We start from the raw sequence: 18,355 nt of genomic DNA, 5'->3' as shown, positions 1-18,355 counted from the left end.
CCATATATTAATTGATGAAGTAATTTGATATAGCTCAAGAAACTGTTGCACAAATGACACAAATAAAGTAACTCAAACATTCATTTGTACTCATTGTTATTACTCATGTGTTGATATAGCTGATGAAGTGTCATTATAATTAGTACAAATGGAGCAAATTCACTGTGCAAGCCTTGCATTTAGGATTAAACTGGAAAAATAAATAACTGAAGACCATTCAGGTAATTGATGAGACATCTAGAATTGTTGTTGTAAATTCCCAAATATCATAAATTCATGTAGATGAGGCACATATTATTTTCTCGGCAACTCAACATCTGTGGCATTCACTATGTGAGAATGTTGTTACCCCAAATACCAGGTACATAATTAATATGTAAATAGCATGTAATGCATAAATATGTACTAGTGAATTTAACCCTATAATTAGCTGTTTTTACCTGTGAAATATTTTCTCTTTGTGTATCATATAAAATACTTAAAATTCCAATTTTTACTAAGTAACCAGTGAATTCACTGTAAATTAAAATGTAAAGTGAATGATTGTATATCTATTAAAGGAATAGAGTGAGTTTTACAGACCAGGCAATATAAATTATCCTATTTCTTTTTTAATCATTGAAGAAATCTGAAATTTTGAGTTTAATTTTCAGTTGGAACTGTGCTGTCTTCCTTGTTAGTACCATAATTTTTAATAATAATATTCTTTAAATAGTAATTGAAACCTTTTGTAATTAACCTCTTTAATTTTTACACTGTAGCCTGGTTTCTAATGTGAAGAATGTAATATTATCATTATTATTATTATTGAGATGGAGTCTCGGTCTGTTGCTCAGGCTGGAGTGCAGTGACGCGATCTCAGCTCACTGCAACCTCCACTTCTGGGGTTCAAGCAATTCTCTGCCTTAGCCTCCTAAGTAGCTGGAATTACAGGTGCCTGCCACCATGCCCGGCTAATTATTTTGTATTTTTAGTAGAGACAGGGTTTCACCATGTTGGCCAGGCTGGTCTTGAACTCCTCACCATGTGATCCACCTGCCAAGACCTCCCAAAGTCCTGGGATTACAGGGGTGACCCACTGCATCTGGCTGTAATATTATTTTTATTAATGGACCTTCTAGTACAAGATGTTGCTTCCTTCATTGTGTATTCTAAATTCTTGTGGTTTTCTATCTCATTCTTTCTCCCCCACTTTCCAATATGATTTGTGAATCAAGTGCAGTTCATTCTGTACTGCTTTAAGCAGGGGAAGATAGTTTGGTTTGCCAAGACCTTTGGTTATTTTGTCTACAACTTTTGTCGTTTATTCTGTTATCAAACTCTACAACTTGAAATCGGATATATTATTTTCTCTGTTGTCCCCTTGACCAAGAACAGCTTTTGGCCATCTGGAAATGTTCTCATATTTACAGAGAACCCTGATTTTGAAGGGATTCTATTAAAGACTGAGATAAGAGGTTTTATATATATATATGTATAATATATATGTGTATATATATTATATATGTATAATATATATGTGTGTATATATAAATATATGTGTGTATATATTATATATATATTTATGTATATATATTATATATATATATTTGGCCAAATTGGGCTTGTCACCCGTGGTGACCAATTGAGTTAGAGTTTTAAAAAGTGCTTTTAAAATTAGATGTTCTTTATATAAATATTTTCCATTTATTCCCATAATTACACACACACCAAAATAATTTATTTTTAGGGAAAATATGGATTTATGAAAAGTACCCAATGAGCACCTAACTTAAAATTACAGCCTTCTCTCCCCAGCCCAACTTCTCATACTTCTCTCATCCAGATACTAACTAGGCCTGTTCTTAATTAATTTCTGAGATCAGATCATATCAGAAACCTCCAGAGTGGTAAGGCCACAGACATCTTCTCACACTTCTTATCTTGCTACGCTTTCTATTTTTCCATTGAATTGATGACTTTCTAACATTTTATGATTTAATTATTTATTTTGTTTATTGTTCCTTTTCTGGCTACTCATCAGTAGAATGCAAGGTTATTTGATATTTTTCTGAATGATGCATATCAAGCAGGGAGAGTGCCTAGTGGAGACTAGGCACTATTTTGTGACTAGGAAGCAGCAAAGGTAGTACCTAGTTCTAACTAAATCTGTGCTTCAAAGTGTTTTTGTTTGTTTGTCTTTATACTATCTAATTTGAAGACTATTATTGTTAGTGTATTGATAAGGCAGAAAACAGATTTTTCCACCAACTACACCAGCAGTTTCATGGTTTCATGCTTTCAAGTTGCAGTTCCGTGGACATTCCCCAATATTTCATGACATTCTGTGTATTCCTTAACACTAGCAACAGAGTTCCATAAACTAGTGAATTGTATGTTGAGTGATAATTGACAACGTTTGATACTTTTCACGGTGTTTTAATTGTCGATGTCTTTGCTTTCTAGTTTTAAATATCTAATAAGCAGGTGAATCTATGAAGACTTAACTCTAGTGGTCAACTTCTATAAAAGGTGAAAAGCAAGAATTTTACATAAAAATTGTCTTACAATTTTTAAAACAATTTGTAAATTTTGATTTTTTTGTTGGTTTGTTTTTAGAAGCTCAGGGCTGAAACATGGGTCCATGAATGTGTAGTTCCCTTATAAAGTGTCATAGGCCAATAGTCTGACCTAATATTTGCATTCAGTTTTTAAAGAAAGAGATTGAGTTTCCCCTGATTATCTGGGCTGAGAGGAGTGTGTTGAGGTAAAATGCCTCATCCAAACAAGGCCATATTTCCCTGGGAAAGAGAAAACCACTGTTGATTCTACTATGTAGTAGTCTTTCTCTACACAACCAGGTTAATTATGGAGAGAGAATTCAATAGACTAAGGAAGAACAGTAATCCCATATTATCAGATTTGCCTTTCAAAAAGAGATTGATAACCAAAAATAGTGCTACATTTGTGCAGAGAATTTGAATCCAAATTTTCTAGGAATAAAATAATGATTTTATTGAAAGATTGTGGAGCAATTTTTATAACTATGATTCAGAAGAAATTATATATTATTTGTAGCAGCATGTCTGGCCCTGATTTTTAGTGATAATTTTTAATTTTGGATTTTTTTCAGCCTCTATTAAATGAAGAATTTCTACTTGTACTTTAATTTTCTTTTAAAAGGCAATTAATTTCTGTTGATCCTGACTCATGTGAATGTACTGTTTCATAGTTATTTTTTATCCTTCCCTGTCTACTAGAATAACATTCTTTGTTCGTGGCTATTACAGTGTACACTCACGAGAAACATTCAAGTATACTCATTTGATACAAATAACTTTTTATATTAACAAATCAAAAGTATAGCACTGAGAAGACATCTAACCTCCTACAGAAAATATTTTGTCTATAAACGTATATGTTCACATATTGTTTTCTGTTGCAGATTGAAAGGCATGACAACTGTGCTTATGACTACCTGGAAGTTAGAGATGGAACCAGTGAAAATAGCCCTTTGATAGGGCGTTTCTGTGGTTATGACAAACCTGAAGATATAAGATCTACCTCCAATACTTTGTGGATGAAGTTTGTTTCTGATGGAACTGTAAACAAAGCAGGGTTTGCTGCTAACTTTTTTAAAGGTAATTTGAAATAATTTTCAAATGTGAGATTTTCTTTATCAAGGATAATTGTAACATTTAGCTTTGATTAGGGGAGAACTAGAGAAAGTTGTATTGAAAGTTGAATATGAATAAGGGTATTTTGGAGAGTTTTGATAGAAAAGGTTATTAACAAAATACTAGAGTTTAGAACTTTGTAGCACAGGGTAGGAATTCCGTTAGGATATTCTACCATCTGTTTTTTATGAAATAGTCAAAACAGCAAGTTCCAGAAAAGAATATACAGACAGAAAGAAAATATTTGTAATGCAAATAACCAACCAAGAATTCATGAACAGAAGAAGGTTACTGACATGAATATTATCTATTTGTTTCCAAGTGACAGCATTACTCCCTTTCAGACTAGTCTACCCCCACATTGGAAATAATTTATGGCCCCCTTAGTAGAATATTCTGATATCTAAAATGTCTTTTTGACAAACAATTATCTCTGATCAGCTTTGATTTTGAATTGCTTAACTACATTTCAGTTTATTTTTATGTTCCATATTTTGTATGTATTGTGAGGTGAAAAGGAAGCAAATATTTTGGTGAAAATGTTAACATCACATATGGATTTAGGAAATTCATTGACACTTATGTTGTGTGTCATTATAGAATAAAATTTTTCTATGGGAAGAGAAAACAAAATTTTCCTCCATATTGATTTTTATAGGATAAATGATATAGGATAAGAAGGATCAATTGTGAAAGGATTCAATTGTGTATTGCAAAACTTAGAGTGACAGATATGCAAATATTGCCATAATTTGAAGAACAGTATAGTGGATTTTTCCCTGGGAGCTATTTTATTCATTATAGGAAATGCAAGGTAGAAAAACTTGGCACTTTTACTACAGGCATTAAAAGAATTCATTAAAATCTCCATTTATGTGTTTGAAATTTTCTGTATGTGATATATTTCATAGAAGAAACATACTATTAAGCTTCTTTCATGTGATATTCATATATTTATTCATCAAAATGCTTAGTGTGTTGCTGATGCATAATTTCTTCAGAGAATGTTTACTAGTAGTCTCACATTAGATTATTCCTGAAGAATGAGATTATGGAGTATCCTGTCATATACATTTTTAGAAATAGTATATGTTATATATATACATAGAATTTATGTATATTTTGTGTTTCAATATACAATTATACAGTATATGTATTTATTAAAATATGGGATTATCATATTTTCTGGAGCAAAATGTTTATATAAGAAACACAATGTTTAAATTTAAAGAGATGCAGTCAATTTCTGAATTTTATACTTTTTAATTTATGTTCACCACAATCTATTTCTTAATAATGGTATTTCTTTAAAAGAATTTTTGCAGATATTTCTATCAAGTTATAATATAAAATCAGCATTGCTGAAGCTATGCTTTTTAGTAAGTTTTTAAATTTCATTCTGAAAAAAGCCTAGGCTTCATTATTCTCGTTTGACTTCAAATTCAGAAAAACACACCCTGAGTCTGAGATAAAGTGATCTTCAGTTGGCCCAGCTATAGGTTTCCAGGCCTTCTCTGGGTTCTTTGACAATGCTTAGGTAGCAGCAACATGAAATTTATACATTACCCATCAGGGGCTGATACGTTGTTCCTGCTCGTTTGTTGATGGAAGCAATGGAAGCAAAGAATTGTTTCCATTTTATTTGGAACCATTAAGCATGGTAGTTTTTTAGAAAGATTTGCATACACACACACACACACACACACACACACACACACACACACACATATATATATATATATATATATATGAACAGCATGGAAAAGACCCCCCAACCGTGATTCAGTTACCTCTCACCAGGTCCCTCCCATGACACGTGAGAATTAGGGAGCTATCATTCAAGATGAGATTTGGGTGGGGACACAGCCAAACCATTTCACATACATACATATATATATATATATATATGCATAGTTGTTCTGTAACTATGGCCATTTTCATAGAGGAAGACGAGTGTGCCAAACCTGACCGTGGAGGCTGTGAGCAGCGATGTCTGAACACCCTGGGCAGTTACCAGTGCACCTGTGAGCCTGGCTATGAGCTGGGCCCAGACAGGAGGAGCTGTGAAGGTATGACTGCACTCCTTCCTGGACCCCCGTCCCCCACAATTCTTTATTTCTTATATTCTCATTCTCTATTTGTTTTCCACTTTCCTTCCCTTTATCCTATAGTGACCTCTTTCCTCAATTAGTAAGACTCAATTCATAGTCACAGCTGATGTGAAACCTTACCTGGATTCTTGTTATAGAATCGATCCTTTCCTCCTTTGATTACGAGACCACCTTGTTTACATATGTAAAACACACTGTATTAGTCCATTCTCATGCTGCTAATACAGACACATTAGGATATTTATTATGCTAATGAAAACATACCCAAGACTGGGTGATTTATAATGGAAAGAGATTTAATGTACTCACAGTTCCACATGGCTGGGGAGGCCTCACAGTCATGGGAGAAGAGGGAAGAAGAGCAAAGGCACGTCGTATGTGGCAGCAGGCCAGACAGCATGTGCAGGGGACTCCTTTTTATAAAACCATCAGATTTCGTAAGACTTTCTCACTATTGTGAGAACAGCATGGAAAAGACTCCCCCCACCATGATTCAGTTACCTCCCACCAGATCCCTCCCATGACATGTGGGAATTATGGGAGCTATCATTCAAGATGAGATTTGGGTGGGGAAACAGCCAAACCATTTCACATATATACACCTATATAAATAAATTTATCTATATCTGTTTCTATCTAGATTCATCTATACATAAATCTACATCTAGACCTAGTTTTATATCCATCCTTCCTTTCATCCATCCATCCATCCATTCACCAGGCCACTGTGTTTGTATATATTAATATATCTGTAACTATCTATCTAGATCTAAATTTTTATCTATCCATCCTACCATCATTCATTCATTCATCTGTCATACCAGACCACCATGTGTATGTATGTTAATATATCTAGATATATTTCCGTCTCTATCTAGATCTAGAATTTCATTCACCCATCTATCTATTCATCCTCCCATTTCTTCATCCATCCATCTATCCATCATTTGTTTTTATCTTTTCTTAATATAGTCTATAGGTATGTCTCCATTATTAAAATGAGAAGTCCTGAGTCAGAATCATCTTTACATCTCTAACATCTAGCACAGTCAGGCATAAAGCAGGATATAAATATGGGTTTTATCAATAAATGATTGATTTTTTTAAAAGACATATTTGTCATGGTTATCTGCATTTCATATTTACATTCTAAGATGAGGTTTCTTGTACAATGTTTTGTTGTCATTGCCTATGATCTCTTCCTTCAGATTTTAAAGCTAATTCTTTTTTAGTTTCCCTACCTCCATCCTATTACAGGCCCCATATCGCTATTACAGGCAGGATGAAATGGAAGATCTTTCTTCTTCCTCCAGTCTATTCCTCCTTTATTTCTCTTTTAAATTTTGGCAAAGTTCATCTTCATAGAATGTGTAGCAGTTTAACATTATTTATATTTATGTATTTATTCGTTTACTGTTGGTGTCTCCCTCCAAAATGTTAGTCCTCTGAAAATGAGCAACTGTTTTCTACTGTACCTGCAATAGAGGATATAATAAGTGGCAAAGCGGAAAGCATTATTTGCTTAATGCACACCCCCCTGCTGACCTATTCAGCAAAAATCAGAGACTTTTTGTTTATTTTTAAAAGTTTGAACTTTCCTATTTGACTTCCAGAGGTCTCTATCCCACCTATTAAACTACTAATTTTCCCTCTTTACCAGAATAAAAAAGACCTAGTAATAAAGCAGTATATTTTTAAAAGAGGACATTGTATATGAGACAATAAAAAAATAACAAGACTACTGTTTCTGTGGAGCAACTAGAAATACTTACTTTATCATAATTTACCAAGAAAGTGGTAAAAGTAAATGTACAGGTAGTGTTTGTATATACTCATAAATATAACATATATGTATATGTGTATACACACACACACACACACACATACACGGACAAAGATAAAAAAGAGACCAGTTATTTTAGGTAACTCTTGACTCCTTAGGAATTAATTATGAACAGTGTACAGCGTATGTTCTTTTCACTCAGCTTGCTTTTGGATACCATGATTTTGCTAATTTCACTGTCAATAAGGAAGAGAGGAAATTTAAATAGAACCTTTTAAAAGTAGATCATCATAGATCTATTTAAAAAGAAAATCAGTATTTAAATGGGACTTTTTGGAATAACAAGTATGTTCTAGTTACCTTAATTTATCCTGTCTGGTAGCTCAGGTAATATTGAATTACTTGTCTTGGAAAAAAAGTTTGAGGAAATGAACAATTGATTCGGTTTTATTGCATCAGCCTATATCATGCTTTACATGTATATTTTCCTTAAATCTCCTAACACCCTTCTGAATTCTGACAAAAAAATATTATTTTTTCCTTAATTCTACAGTGGCCAAGGCACTACAAGATATTCTTAGACCAACTCTAAAGATAAGAAAACTGAGATCCAAGTTTTTTTCATCATTTTAAATTGCTCCCCCTACTTTAAAGCTACTAAAATTTAGTACGGCCATAATATTCTCGGCTCTTAGGCTACAAAATAACATTTTAAAAATGAATTTTAATGACTACAGTACTTGTATAAAGACCAAGGAACAGAGACTGCCATTTCTGGATATTAAAATCCAGAAGATGGTTGAAATTTAGTGCTGAGGTGTTTTGGTATTAATTAATGGACAGGTACTAAGAAGTGGGTGACTTTATGGGGAGAATATACCTTTTTCTTTTCTTTTCTTCTAGCCGCGTGTGGTGGACTTCTTACCAAACTTAACGGCACCATAACCACCCCCGGCTGGCCCAAGGAGTATCCTCCTAATAAGAACTGTGTGTGGCAAGTGGTTGCACCAACCCAGTACAGAATTTCTGTGAAGTTTGAGTTTTTTGAATTGGAAGGCAATGAAGTAAGTGAACAATAACTGTAATTTTTAAAAATCATGTTTTGGAACTCCCTGAAGGCAAACTGTCAAATTAAAAAAAAAAAAAAAAAGAAACAGAAGAAGAAAAATAAAGATATAGTAAAGTACTATAGAGATTGTATTCTTTCTTTGTCCTACTGCTCATTTCTGCAACTGCTTATGAATCTTGTTGGCATTGGATGATAATTTAGACTCTTTCTGGAAGATTGAAGATTACCTAGAGGGAGTTTTTATTTAGTGTATTTAATATTTACCATTTTCTTGATTTATTAAATAACTATGGAGTGTTTAGGATCACCTTCATGTCACATAGACACTTCTAGAAAAAAATAACCAAAACCCTCTGGCTGAGTCATAACAAAAATATCATTTGGAAGAACATGGCATATTTTACTTATGGAAATGGGTATACTGTCATTATATACATAGCTTTTCATTATGAATGTGCTCATAGTTCACAAAGAAAGAAAGATTAATTTTTTTAACCTCAGTAAAAGATGTATTTATAGCTTACTCTACTAAAGGTACAGTTTCTGTCAGGTGATTACATTTAAACAAGTAAAATCATTTATTTGAAAATTCCTTTGTGCTAGTGCACACATACACATCAAAATCAAATAGAATGTCAAACCTGGAATGGGAACTTTTAGAAAAATGTCCTTTGTATGACTGGTCAACACTGGTTTAATTCCAGAGGAAAGATTATAAATGTTTGTTTTGTTTAATCTTCTGTACGCTCTCTTCTTTTTCTAACTTCCTTTGCATCCTTTCTCCGAACAATGTTTTTGATGTTTATTAAATGAACATGATTTTTATCCATCCATAAAATAAAATTAACCCACAAAAATTATTTTGTCTTTGATGTATGTCAGTTGGACACTTTTGTCTCTGATGTATTTCAGAGAACAGAAATGTAATGTATCTGTGCCACTGAAGCAATAATTGTTGGTAATATTTGTGGGTTTTATACCATAGTTTTGCTTTTGTGTGTTTATATTTGCTTCTTCCTTTCTTCCTTTTTTACTACTACTTTTCCTTCTTTCTTTTTTTTTTTTTTTTTTGAGACGGAGTCCCACTCTGTTGCCCAGGCTGGAGAGCAATGATGCTATCTTGGCTCACTGCAAACTTCGCCTCCCCGGCTCAAACAATTCTTCCTGCCTCAGCCTCCTGAATAGCTGGGGTTACAGGCATGCACCACCACACCCAGCTAATTTTTGTATTTAGTAGAGATTGGGTTTCACCATGTTGGCAAGGCCAGTCTTGAACTCCTGACCTCAAGTGGTCTGCCTGCCTCAGCCTTCCAAAGTGCTGGGATTACAGGCATCAGTCATAGCGCCTGACCTCTTTACTTTTAATTATTTTTTTTCCTCTTAATTCTACTTGTAGTAACCAAGGAAGTTTTAGCTTTTTACCTGTGGCTTTTGGGTAAAAAACAGGTAACTGACTTCTATGTTCCCTTAAAGAGAATTAAAGTTTGAAATGTGATGAACTTTTGCTGTGCAGAAGCCTTTTAGTTTCATTAGATCTCATTTGTCAATTTTGGCTTTTGTTGCCATTGCTTTTGGTGTTTTAGTCATGAAGTCCTTGCTCATGCCTATGTACTGAAAGGTATTGCCTAGGTTTTCTTCTAGGGTTTTTATGGTTTTAGGTCTAACATTTAAGTCTTTAATCCATCTTGAATTAATTTTTGTATAAGGTGTAAGGGAGGGATCCAGCTTCAGCTTTCTACATATGGCTAGTCAGTTTTCTCAGCACCATTTGTTAAATAGATAATCCTTTCCCCATTTCTTGTTTTTGTCAGGTTTGTCAAAGATCAGATGGTTGAAAATGTGTGGTATTATTTCTGAGGGCTCTGTTCTGTTCTATTGGTCTTTATCTCTGTTTTGGTACCAGTACCATGCTGCTTTGGTTACTGTAGCCTTGTAGTATGTAGTATAGTTTGAAGTCAGGTAGCATGATGCCTCCAGCTTTGTTCTTTTGGCTTAGGATTGTCTTGGCAATGTGGGCTCTTTTTTGGTTCCACATAAACTTTAAAGTAGTTTTTTCCAATTCTGTGAAGAAAGTCGTTGGTAGCTTGATGGGGATGGCGTTGAATCTATAAATTACCTTCGGCAGTATGGCCATTTTCATTATATTGATTCTTCCTATCCATGAGCATGGAATGTTCTTCCATTCGTCTGTGTCCTCTTTTGTTTTGTTGAGCAGTGGCTTATAGTTCTTCTTGAAAAGGACCTTCACATCCCTTGTAAGTTGGATTCCTAGGTATTTTATTCTCTTTGATGCTATTGTGAATGGGAGTTCCTTCATGATTTGGCTCTCTGTTTGTCTGGTACTGGTGTATAAGAATACTTGTGATTTTTGCACATTGATTTTGTTCCTGAGACTTTGCTGAAGTTGCTTATCAGCTTAAGGAGATTTGGGGTTGAGATGAAGGGGTTTTCTAAATATACAATCATGTCATCTGCAACAGGGACAATTTGACTTCCTCTTTTCCTCATTGAATACCCTTTATTTCTTTCTCCTGCCTGATTGCCCTGGTCAGAACTTCCAACATTATGTTGAATAGAAGTGGTGAGAGAGGGCATCCCTGTCTTGTGCCAGTTTTCAAAGGGAATGCTTCCAGTTTTTGCCCATTCAGTATGATATTGGCTGTGGGTTTCTCATAAATAGCTCTTATTATTTTGAGATACATCCCATCAATACCTAGTATATTCAGAGTTTTTAGCATGAAGGGCTGTTGAATTTTGTCGAAGGCCTTTTCTGTATTTATTGAGATAATCATGTGGTTTTTGTCTTTGGTTCTGTTTATATGATGGATTACGTTTATTGATTTGCTACCATCAGAGTGAACAGGCAACCTACAGAATGGGAGAAAATTTTTACAATCTACCCATCTGACAAAGGGCTAATATCCAGAATCTACAAAGAACTTAAAAATATTTACAAGAAAAAAATCAAAGAACCCCATCAAAAAGTGGGTGAAGGATATGAACAGACACTTCTCAAAAGAAGACATTTACGCAGCCAACAGACACGTGAAAAAATGCTCATCATCACTGGCCATCAGAGAAATGGAAATCAAAACCACAATGAGATAGCATCTCACTCCAGTTAGAATGGCGATCGTTAAAAAGTCAGGAAACAACAGGTGCTGGGGAGGATGTGGAGAAATAGAAATGCTTTTACACTGTTGATGGGGCTGTAAACTAGTTCAACCATTATGGAATACAGTGTGGTGATTCCTGAAGGGTCTAGAACTAGAAATACCATTTGACCCAGCTATCCCATTACTGGGTATATAGCCAAAGGAATATAAATCATGCTGCTATAAAGATACATGCACACGTATGTTTATTGTGGCACTATTCACAATAGCAAAGACTTGGAACTAACCCAAATGTCCATCAATAACAGGCTGGATTAAGAAAATGTGGCACATATACACCATGGAATACTATGCAGTCATAAAAAAGGATGAGTTCATGTCATTTGTAGGGGCATGGATGCAGCTGGAAACCATCATTCTCAGCAAGCTATTGCAAGAACAGAAAACCAAACACCGCATGTTCTCACTCATAGATGGGAACTGAACAATGAGAACACTTGGAAACAGGGTAGAGGACATCACACACAGGGGCCTGTTGTGGAGTGGGGGTAAAGGGGTGGGATAGCATTAGGAGATATACCTAATGTAAATAATGAGTTAATGGGTGCAGCACACCAACATGGCACATGTATACATACGTAACAAACCTGCAAGTTGTGCACATGTACCCTAGAACTTAAAGTATAATTTTAAAAAGTAAAAAAAAAAAAAAAAAAAAGGGAAAGGGATGAACTTACATATTTCAAGGAATTGTAGAATCTTGGAACTCAATGGGCCACTTGAGCTTCTTTTTAACATTATATGTAAGTTTTTTTAATGAGAAAGACTGCAATTTATCATTTTAACATACTTTATCCACATGAAATATCATTTTCTTTTAATAAGTAAAGAAAATAATTTTTATACTATTTTTAGAGAGGTTTTTTTTTGAGCTACACCTTTTGAAAATGGGAATGTCCTTACCAATTCTGTGATTTGATATGAACTTAGTGTTGAATGACATCTACTCCCATCATTTTTCCCTTAAGCTATTACTGTGTTAGGTGTGACATTTTGATTTATTAATTGATAGATATTTGTAATAAGTCTAGAGGTCTGCATTCAGGAGAAAACAGGGGAGATGGTTTTATATAACTAAGGTGTTGTGTTCTTTAAGCATTATTCTCATAGTCAGGGTCACCATTCATAGAAGGGCTCTTTACAAACTCTGTTCACATATTCTTGTGTTCTTTAATTTATAATGGTGCTATGGTGTAGAAAGCTGTTACAGAATTCTCTGTATTTTCATAGTTTGACAACTTAGCTATTTAAAATAAACGGCCTGAGCAAAAACTTGACTTACAGAATAATGGGTTAGGCCTAAAACATCATTATTTTATTCATTATATTGATATTGCAAAGGAAAGTCAATGGCAACATCTTTAGCCTTGGAAACAGTCCTTTATACTATGTTGGAACTCTCCAAACAAAAATTGCAATTGTAGCAAAGTCAGTAGAAAACTTATTTCATTTTCCCTAGCAGCATTTTGCTTATTTATCACCTAATTAATATCACAAGAACGAGTAATTTGAGTTGACATATTTCAAAGCACAGATCATGCCCCAGGGTTCAATCATATGCATTGTTAAACCTTGCTAATTACACATTTATGTAATAAGGTCATTCATGCAAGATTTGTTCTTGAACGTGTGCCCTGTTGAAACTTTGGAAAAGTGTATTATGGAAACATCTGTTAGTGGCCATAAAATTGCTTAAAAATACCTGGCATTCATTTAGCTTCTTCCATTTTGGTGTTGTTGGTATATTATATATAAATCAGAATGAGGCTACCTTATTTTAATATACATTCTTACCTCCTTTGCACTGAATAGCGTTCCTATGTGTTTGCAGTCCTGCAGCAGTCCTACCGAGTAACTTCACAGCACTCAGCAACAAACAGAAATTAAGAAATATCAGTCCTGTTAGTAAGTTTAAAAGCCAAATAATCTTTTTTATTATACATCAAGTATCCCTCTTTCTCTTTTAAAGTTACTAATGGTGCTGTTCTCATTAGAATGTGGTGTTTCTGGGAGACAGCACTGGACTAAGCCAAACTCCTTGTTGTTAATCACCACAGTGCCATGTATGTATGACAAGCATCATTTTGGACGAGCTGTATAAAAATCTCTGAACTTCAGTTTTCTCATCTCTACAATGGAAAGAGCTATTTCTATTGCTAGTAGTTGCGTGCTAGGATTACAGGAGTGAGCCACCGTGTCTGGTCTGATTTTTTTTCCTTACCTGTTAGTTCTAGTTTGACTACCATAAGAGTAAAATGGGAAAAACAAGATACATTTTTCTAAGATAAATGTCTATCATCTTGTACTCACACATCTGGCAACTGATAACGTTTTTTTCTAGGTTTGCAAATATGATTATGTGGAGATCTGGAGTGGTCTTTCCTCTGAGTCTAAATTGCATGGCAAATTCTGTGGCGCTGAAGTGCCTGAAGTGATCACATCCCAGTTCAACAATATGAGAATCGAATTCAAATCTGACAATACTGTGTCCAAGAAGGGCTTCAAAGCACATTTTTTCTCAGGTATAAGAATTCACATGTTGTATGTGTATATTTCAGATTTTCAATGTGCATTGGATTAAGTTGTATGTGATCTATTTTTCATCGTTTTCTGCAAATGCAACTTGAAGAAGAAGGCCTTACCATTTGACATAGGTTTAGTAATATTTTACTTAAAATTAGGATATTAATAAGAGGGGCCCTGATGAAATGTTGCCTGCAAACAATTAAATCTTACATAAAATCTAGTCAGATATTATAAAGGCTGGTACAAACAACACTTTTAATTATAGTAATATTTTTATATAGTGACTTTGCTTTTTATGGGTGGATGGAAATAATGATACAAGAGCTCCAACAAGGGGCAGATTTTTCAAAATAAGTTTTCTTTGTGTTTGGAAAATATCGTCTCATTTTAGCAACACTTTTATATCTTTTTATTTAGCAATGTATTTCTTTCTATTTTCATATATTTTCATTATTATTAAGCTAATATTAAAATTGTGCTTAGCCTCATCGTTATAGAAGTGGTTGCAATAAGAAACCTAGAAACACAGAAATTATAATGTTACTAAATATAATGTATTGTTAGCTGTATTTAATGGTTTGCACTTTTGTGTTCGGAATTTAACATTTAGTTTAAGCAACTCAAAGTAAAATTTCCTTCTTAAAGATCTGAAATTTTATAAAACTCCGCAGATTTTATGGAAATATATAAAAAAAAAACAAGAAATTTTTTCTCAATCTCAGTATCATACTTTATAAAAACATTATTTTGAAACTTCCCAAGCAGATAAAATTGTAACCAACCTTAGTATAGCAATCTATTCTGTCTTTGCAACTAGCAAGCAATTTAGAGCAACTGAATTCCAATTATGTTTTAATATTAGTAATTTGGATTGAGTTAATTCAAAGGCCATTTATTCTGGTCCTCATGTGTTTAAAATTAATGAGATTTACAATGTCCAGGGTTTGTTTGGGGTTTTCAGTGTAATTGAAGTTAATGGTTCACAAGCTCCATTGAGTTCCAAGTCACACAGAAAAGTGCTTCCAGAATACAATGGACCTCGACTCTCGTTTTCTCATTTCCTTCTTTATTCCCGGTTTAAATGACCTTTTACAAATGCCTCTTAGGTATTCATTTAAGTTTCATATTATTCAAAGTACAGTTTTAATATTTTAATGAAAATGAGACTTTTTAAGACTTCATTATTTTATAAATATTATGTGATTTATGAAGTTTAAGTGACCCAGCGTTTAGGTAGAGACAGGTTACTTATCTTAGCGCTATCTAAATATTTATTTTAAAAATTGAAATGATAAGGTAAATGAATTTTGTCATAATAATTGAAGTTACTAGTGAGTACTGTGTTCACTATTTGGGTGATGGGTTCGATAGAAACCCCAAACCCTAACATTGCACAATATTCTCATGTAACCTGCACACGTACCACATGAATCTAAAATAATTTTTAAAAATAATGTATTCAGGATCCTTTTTATGTTACTTTAGTCATATATTTAGTTTTAAATTGTTTTAAGAAAAGAAACATGCTACAAATACTGACTACAAAGTATGATTAAATTTAGTTACTCAGAAAATTTAAAATTTGCTTTCTGATATTTTTGGTAAGAAAAAAATTGCCAAATTATAAAAACAGATTATTCATGTCCTTAGAAACAGTACTGTTGAAATATAAAAGATGCTTCCTTAATTCTTTGAAATACAGCTCTGAAGGCTTGTGCAGAAGATGCTGTTCTCTACCACATGAGCATAATGGTCTTTATTCTTTATCTCTGTGGAACTGTGCTTTGTAAAATTAACTGAGCACCTTGGTAGTACTTGAGCCAATAACAGGTAACTTGCTGTAAATTATGTTCACTAATGCATACTTAAAACATGGATGATTGTATGAAATCATTTCATACAATCATCCATGTTTTAAGTATTTATCAATGCACTTAAAATACATATATATATAAATCAATTAACATGACAATAGTTTTCAAAGAGTCTAGCCTAAATTGTGTGATGGAGTATTAGTTAACTAAACTGAACAATGAAGTTCATGAAGAAATTAAACCCCAAAGTTTCATTTTATAATGTTATGTTCACATATTTATATGACAGATGAGGCAGCTGAGGAGTTAAGCTGCTCAGTGTCACAGAGCATTTAAACCTAGTATCTCTTGGTCCGAAGACCATTCTCTTAACCATAAGAACTGATCATGACCTTGGCAAATGGCATTAGTTCTTTTCCTTATGAGCTGGAAAACAACAGCAGATATAATTTTCACTTCTTTATTAGATTATTGTTTTGTAAAGTCCAAGACAATTATTATTAAGTATAAATTTTCAGGGTTCACTTTGTGAATCATTAAAAAGTCTTGGCTGTTTGTCAGATTGATGTTATTTAAAATACTGTGGTTCTGGATGAGTGATTAGATCTCTTTCACATTTAATTTCCTGGGAGTTTCTGTTAGCTGGAAAGATGTTTGCCCAGGAAAAGGGAAGGTTAAAAACATGTTTATAATAAATTGCTATTGTATTACCAAGAGATGGCAGAAAATAAGAGTTTAGGTGAATAAGTGTCCTCATTATGATGATCTTATGAAGTCATAATTTACAGAAGATTACCCATTTTAATTGATGTCTGTTCACATTGCAAATATTAGAGTTCTAATAATGCTTTCAGTGTGATAATATATAATCATATGTCAAAAGCCAAGTAATTCACTGTAACTACATTATTAGAAAGTAAGTATGCCAACTATAAAGATACTATACTTCACAAACAAAATCTAAGTTTTTTTAAATGTTAAAACTCACTATGGGGGGCTTTGACAAAGTGTGTTACTGGATTTATTGTCACAAATTCTAAAGAATGAAATTTATCATAGAAATCAAGAGTCATTAAAATGACTACTCCATTTGCCCCAGAAATCCCATTCATGGGACTCTTTCATCAAGAAATATCTCAAAATCTGGAAATAGAATTTCAAAATGATGTGATAGTGACAGAAATTTGGAGCTACCTAATATTGCGACAACAGGAAAATCATAAATAAGTTATGACAAATGCACTTTGTGGACTCTTCTGTGCTACAAAGATGGTTCAGCCATTCCATGGTGTAAAATGTTGTAGGTGGTAAAATGTTAATGGAAATCTAGGCATAAAACAGTGCCTGCACTGTCTATATAGCTAAGAATGCAGGTTGGAACAAACCTGAAATTTGCCATATGAAAATACCAAGAATGCTTGGTTAGGGTGGAAAGACGATGCATTATGGTTTTCTCTATTTTCTTCTCAGAGTTTTCTTTTAATTAAAATATAAAAATAAATTTAAAAGAAAAAAAAACTCCTATCATGTTTCCACCTATTACTGTTAGCCAAATATTTCTAGTTTGCAAACACTGCCTGATAGACACCTATTTCTTCATTAGTTAATAAATATTACTACAAGTTAATATTAATACAAGCGTATTGAATTGAGTTAAATTCCCAAATATTTTATTACAGGCAATCTAATAAAGATGTTAATATATTATATACATTAATCAAGAGATATTTTATAAACACATAGTCTAAAATGGTTATGTTTATAGCCAGTGTTCTAAAAATTTCAGAAGTAGTTGTGGCCTTATGAAACCTTAGGCCGGGCGCGGTGGCTCAAGCCTGTAATCCCAGCACTTTGGGAGGCCTAGACGGGCGGATCATGAGGTCAGGAGATCGAGACCATCCTGGCTAACACCGTGAAACCCCATCTCTACTAAAAAATACAAAAAACTAGCCGGGCGAGGTGGCGGGCGCCTGTAGTCCCAGCTACTCGGGAGACTGAGGCAAGAGAATGGCGTGAACCCGGGAGGCGGAGCTTGCAGTGAGCGGAGATCCGGCCACTGCACTCCAGCCTGGGCGACAGAGCCAGACTCCGTCTCAAAAAAAAAAAAAAAAAAAAAAAAAAAGAAAGAAACCTTAACACAGAATATAACATGTTCAGCTATTTGTTCCACATTCTTTTTCCAAGAACTTCTAAGAATTTTCAAGGAACTCAGTAATAGTA

The 18,355-nt window shown here is 33.7% G+C and overlaps 1 protein-coding gene across 3 annotated transcripts in view; it reads left to right on the top strand.

The window, feature by feature from the left end:
• TLL1 (tolloid like 1) overlaps positions 1-18,355 on the top strand; it is a 222,526-nt gene that overhangs the window by 170,332 nt on the left and 33,839 nt on the right. For all 3 annotated transcript variants that reach the window (XM_023226651.3, XM_023226642.2, XM_023226656.2), the window contains 4 exons: positions 3,425-3,620; positions 5,600-5,725; positions 8,454-8,614; positions 14,137-14,317. In XM_023226651.3, the coding sequence (XP_023082419.2) occupies positions 3,425-3,620; positions 5,600-5,725; positions 8,454-8,614; positions 14,137-14,317 (664 nt within the window). The remainder of the gene's footprint in view (positions 1-3,424; positions 3,621-5,599; positions 5,726-8,453; positions 8,615-14,136; positions 14,318-18,355) is intronic.

Source organism: Piliocolobus tephrosceles, chromosome 3 (genome assembly GCF_002776525.5).
Source record: "Piliocolobus tephrosceles isolate RC106 chromosome 3, ASM277652v3, whole genome shotgun sequence".
NCBI lineage: Eukaryota > Metazoa > Chordata > Mammalia > Primates > Cercopithecidae > Piliocolobus > Piliocolobus tephrosceles.
Note: the sequence above shows the minus strand (reverse complement) of the source record. Positions and strands in the feature narration are given on the sequence as shown.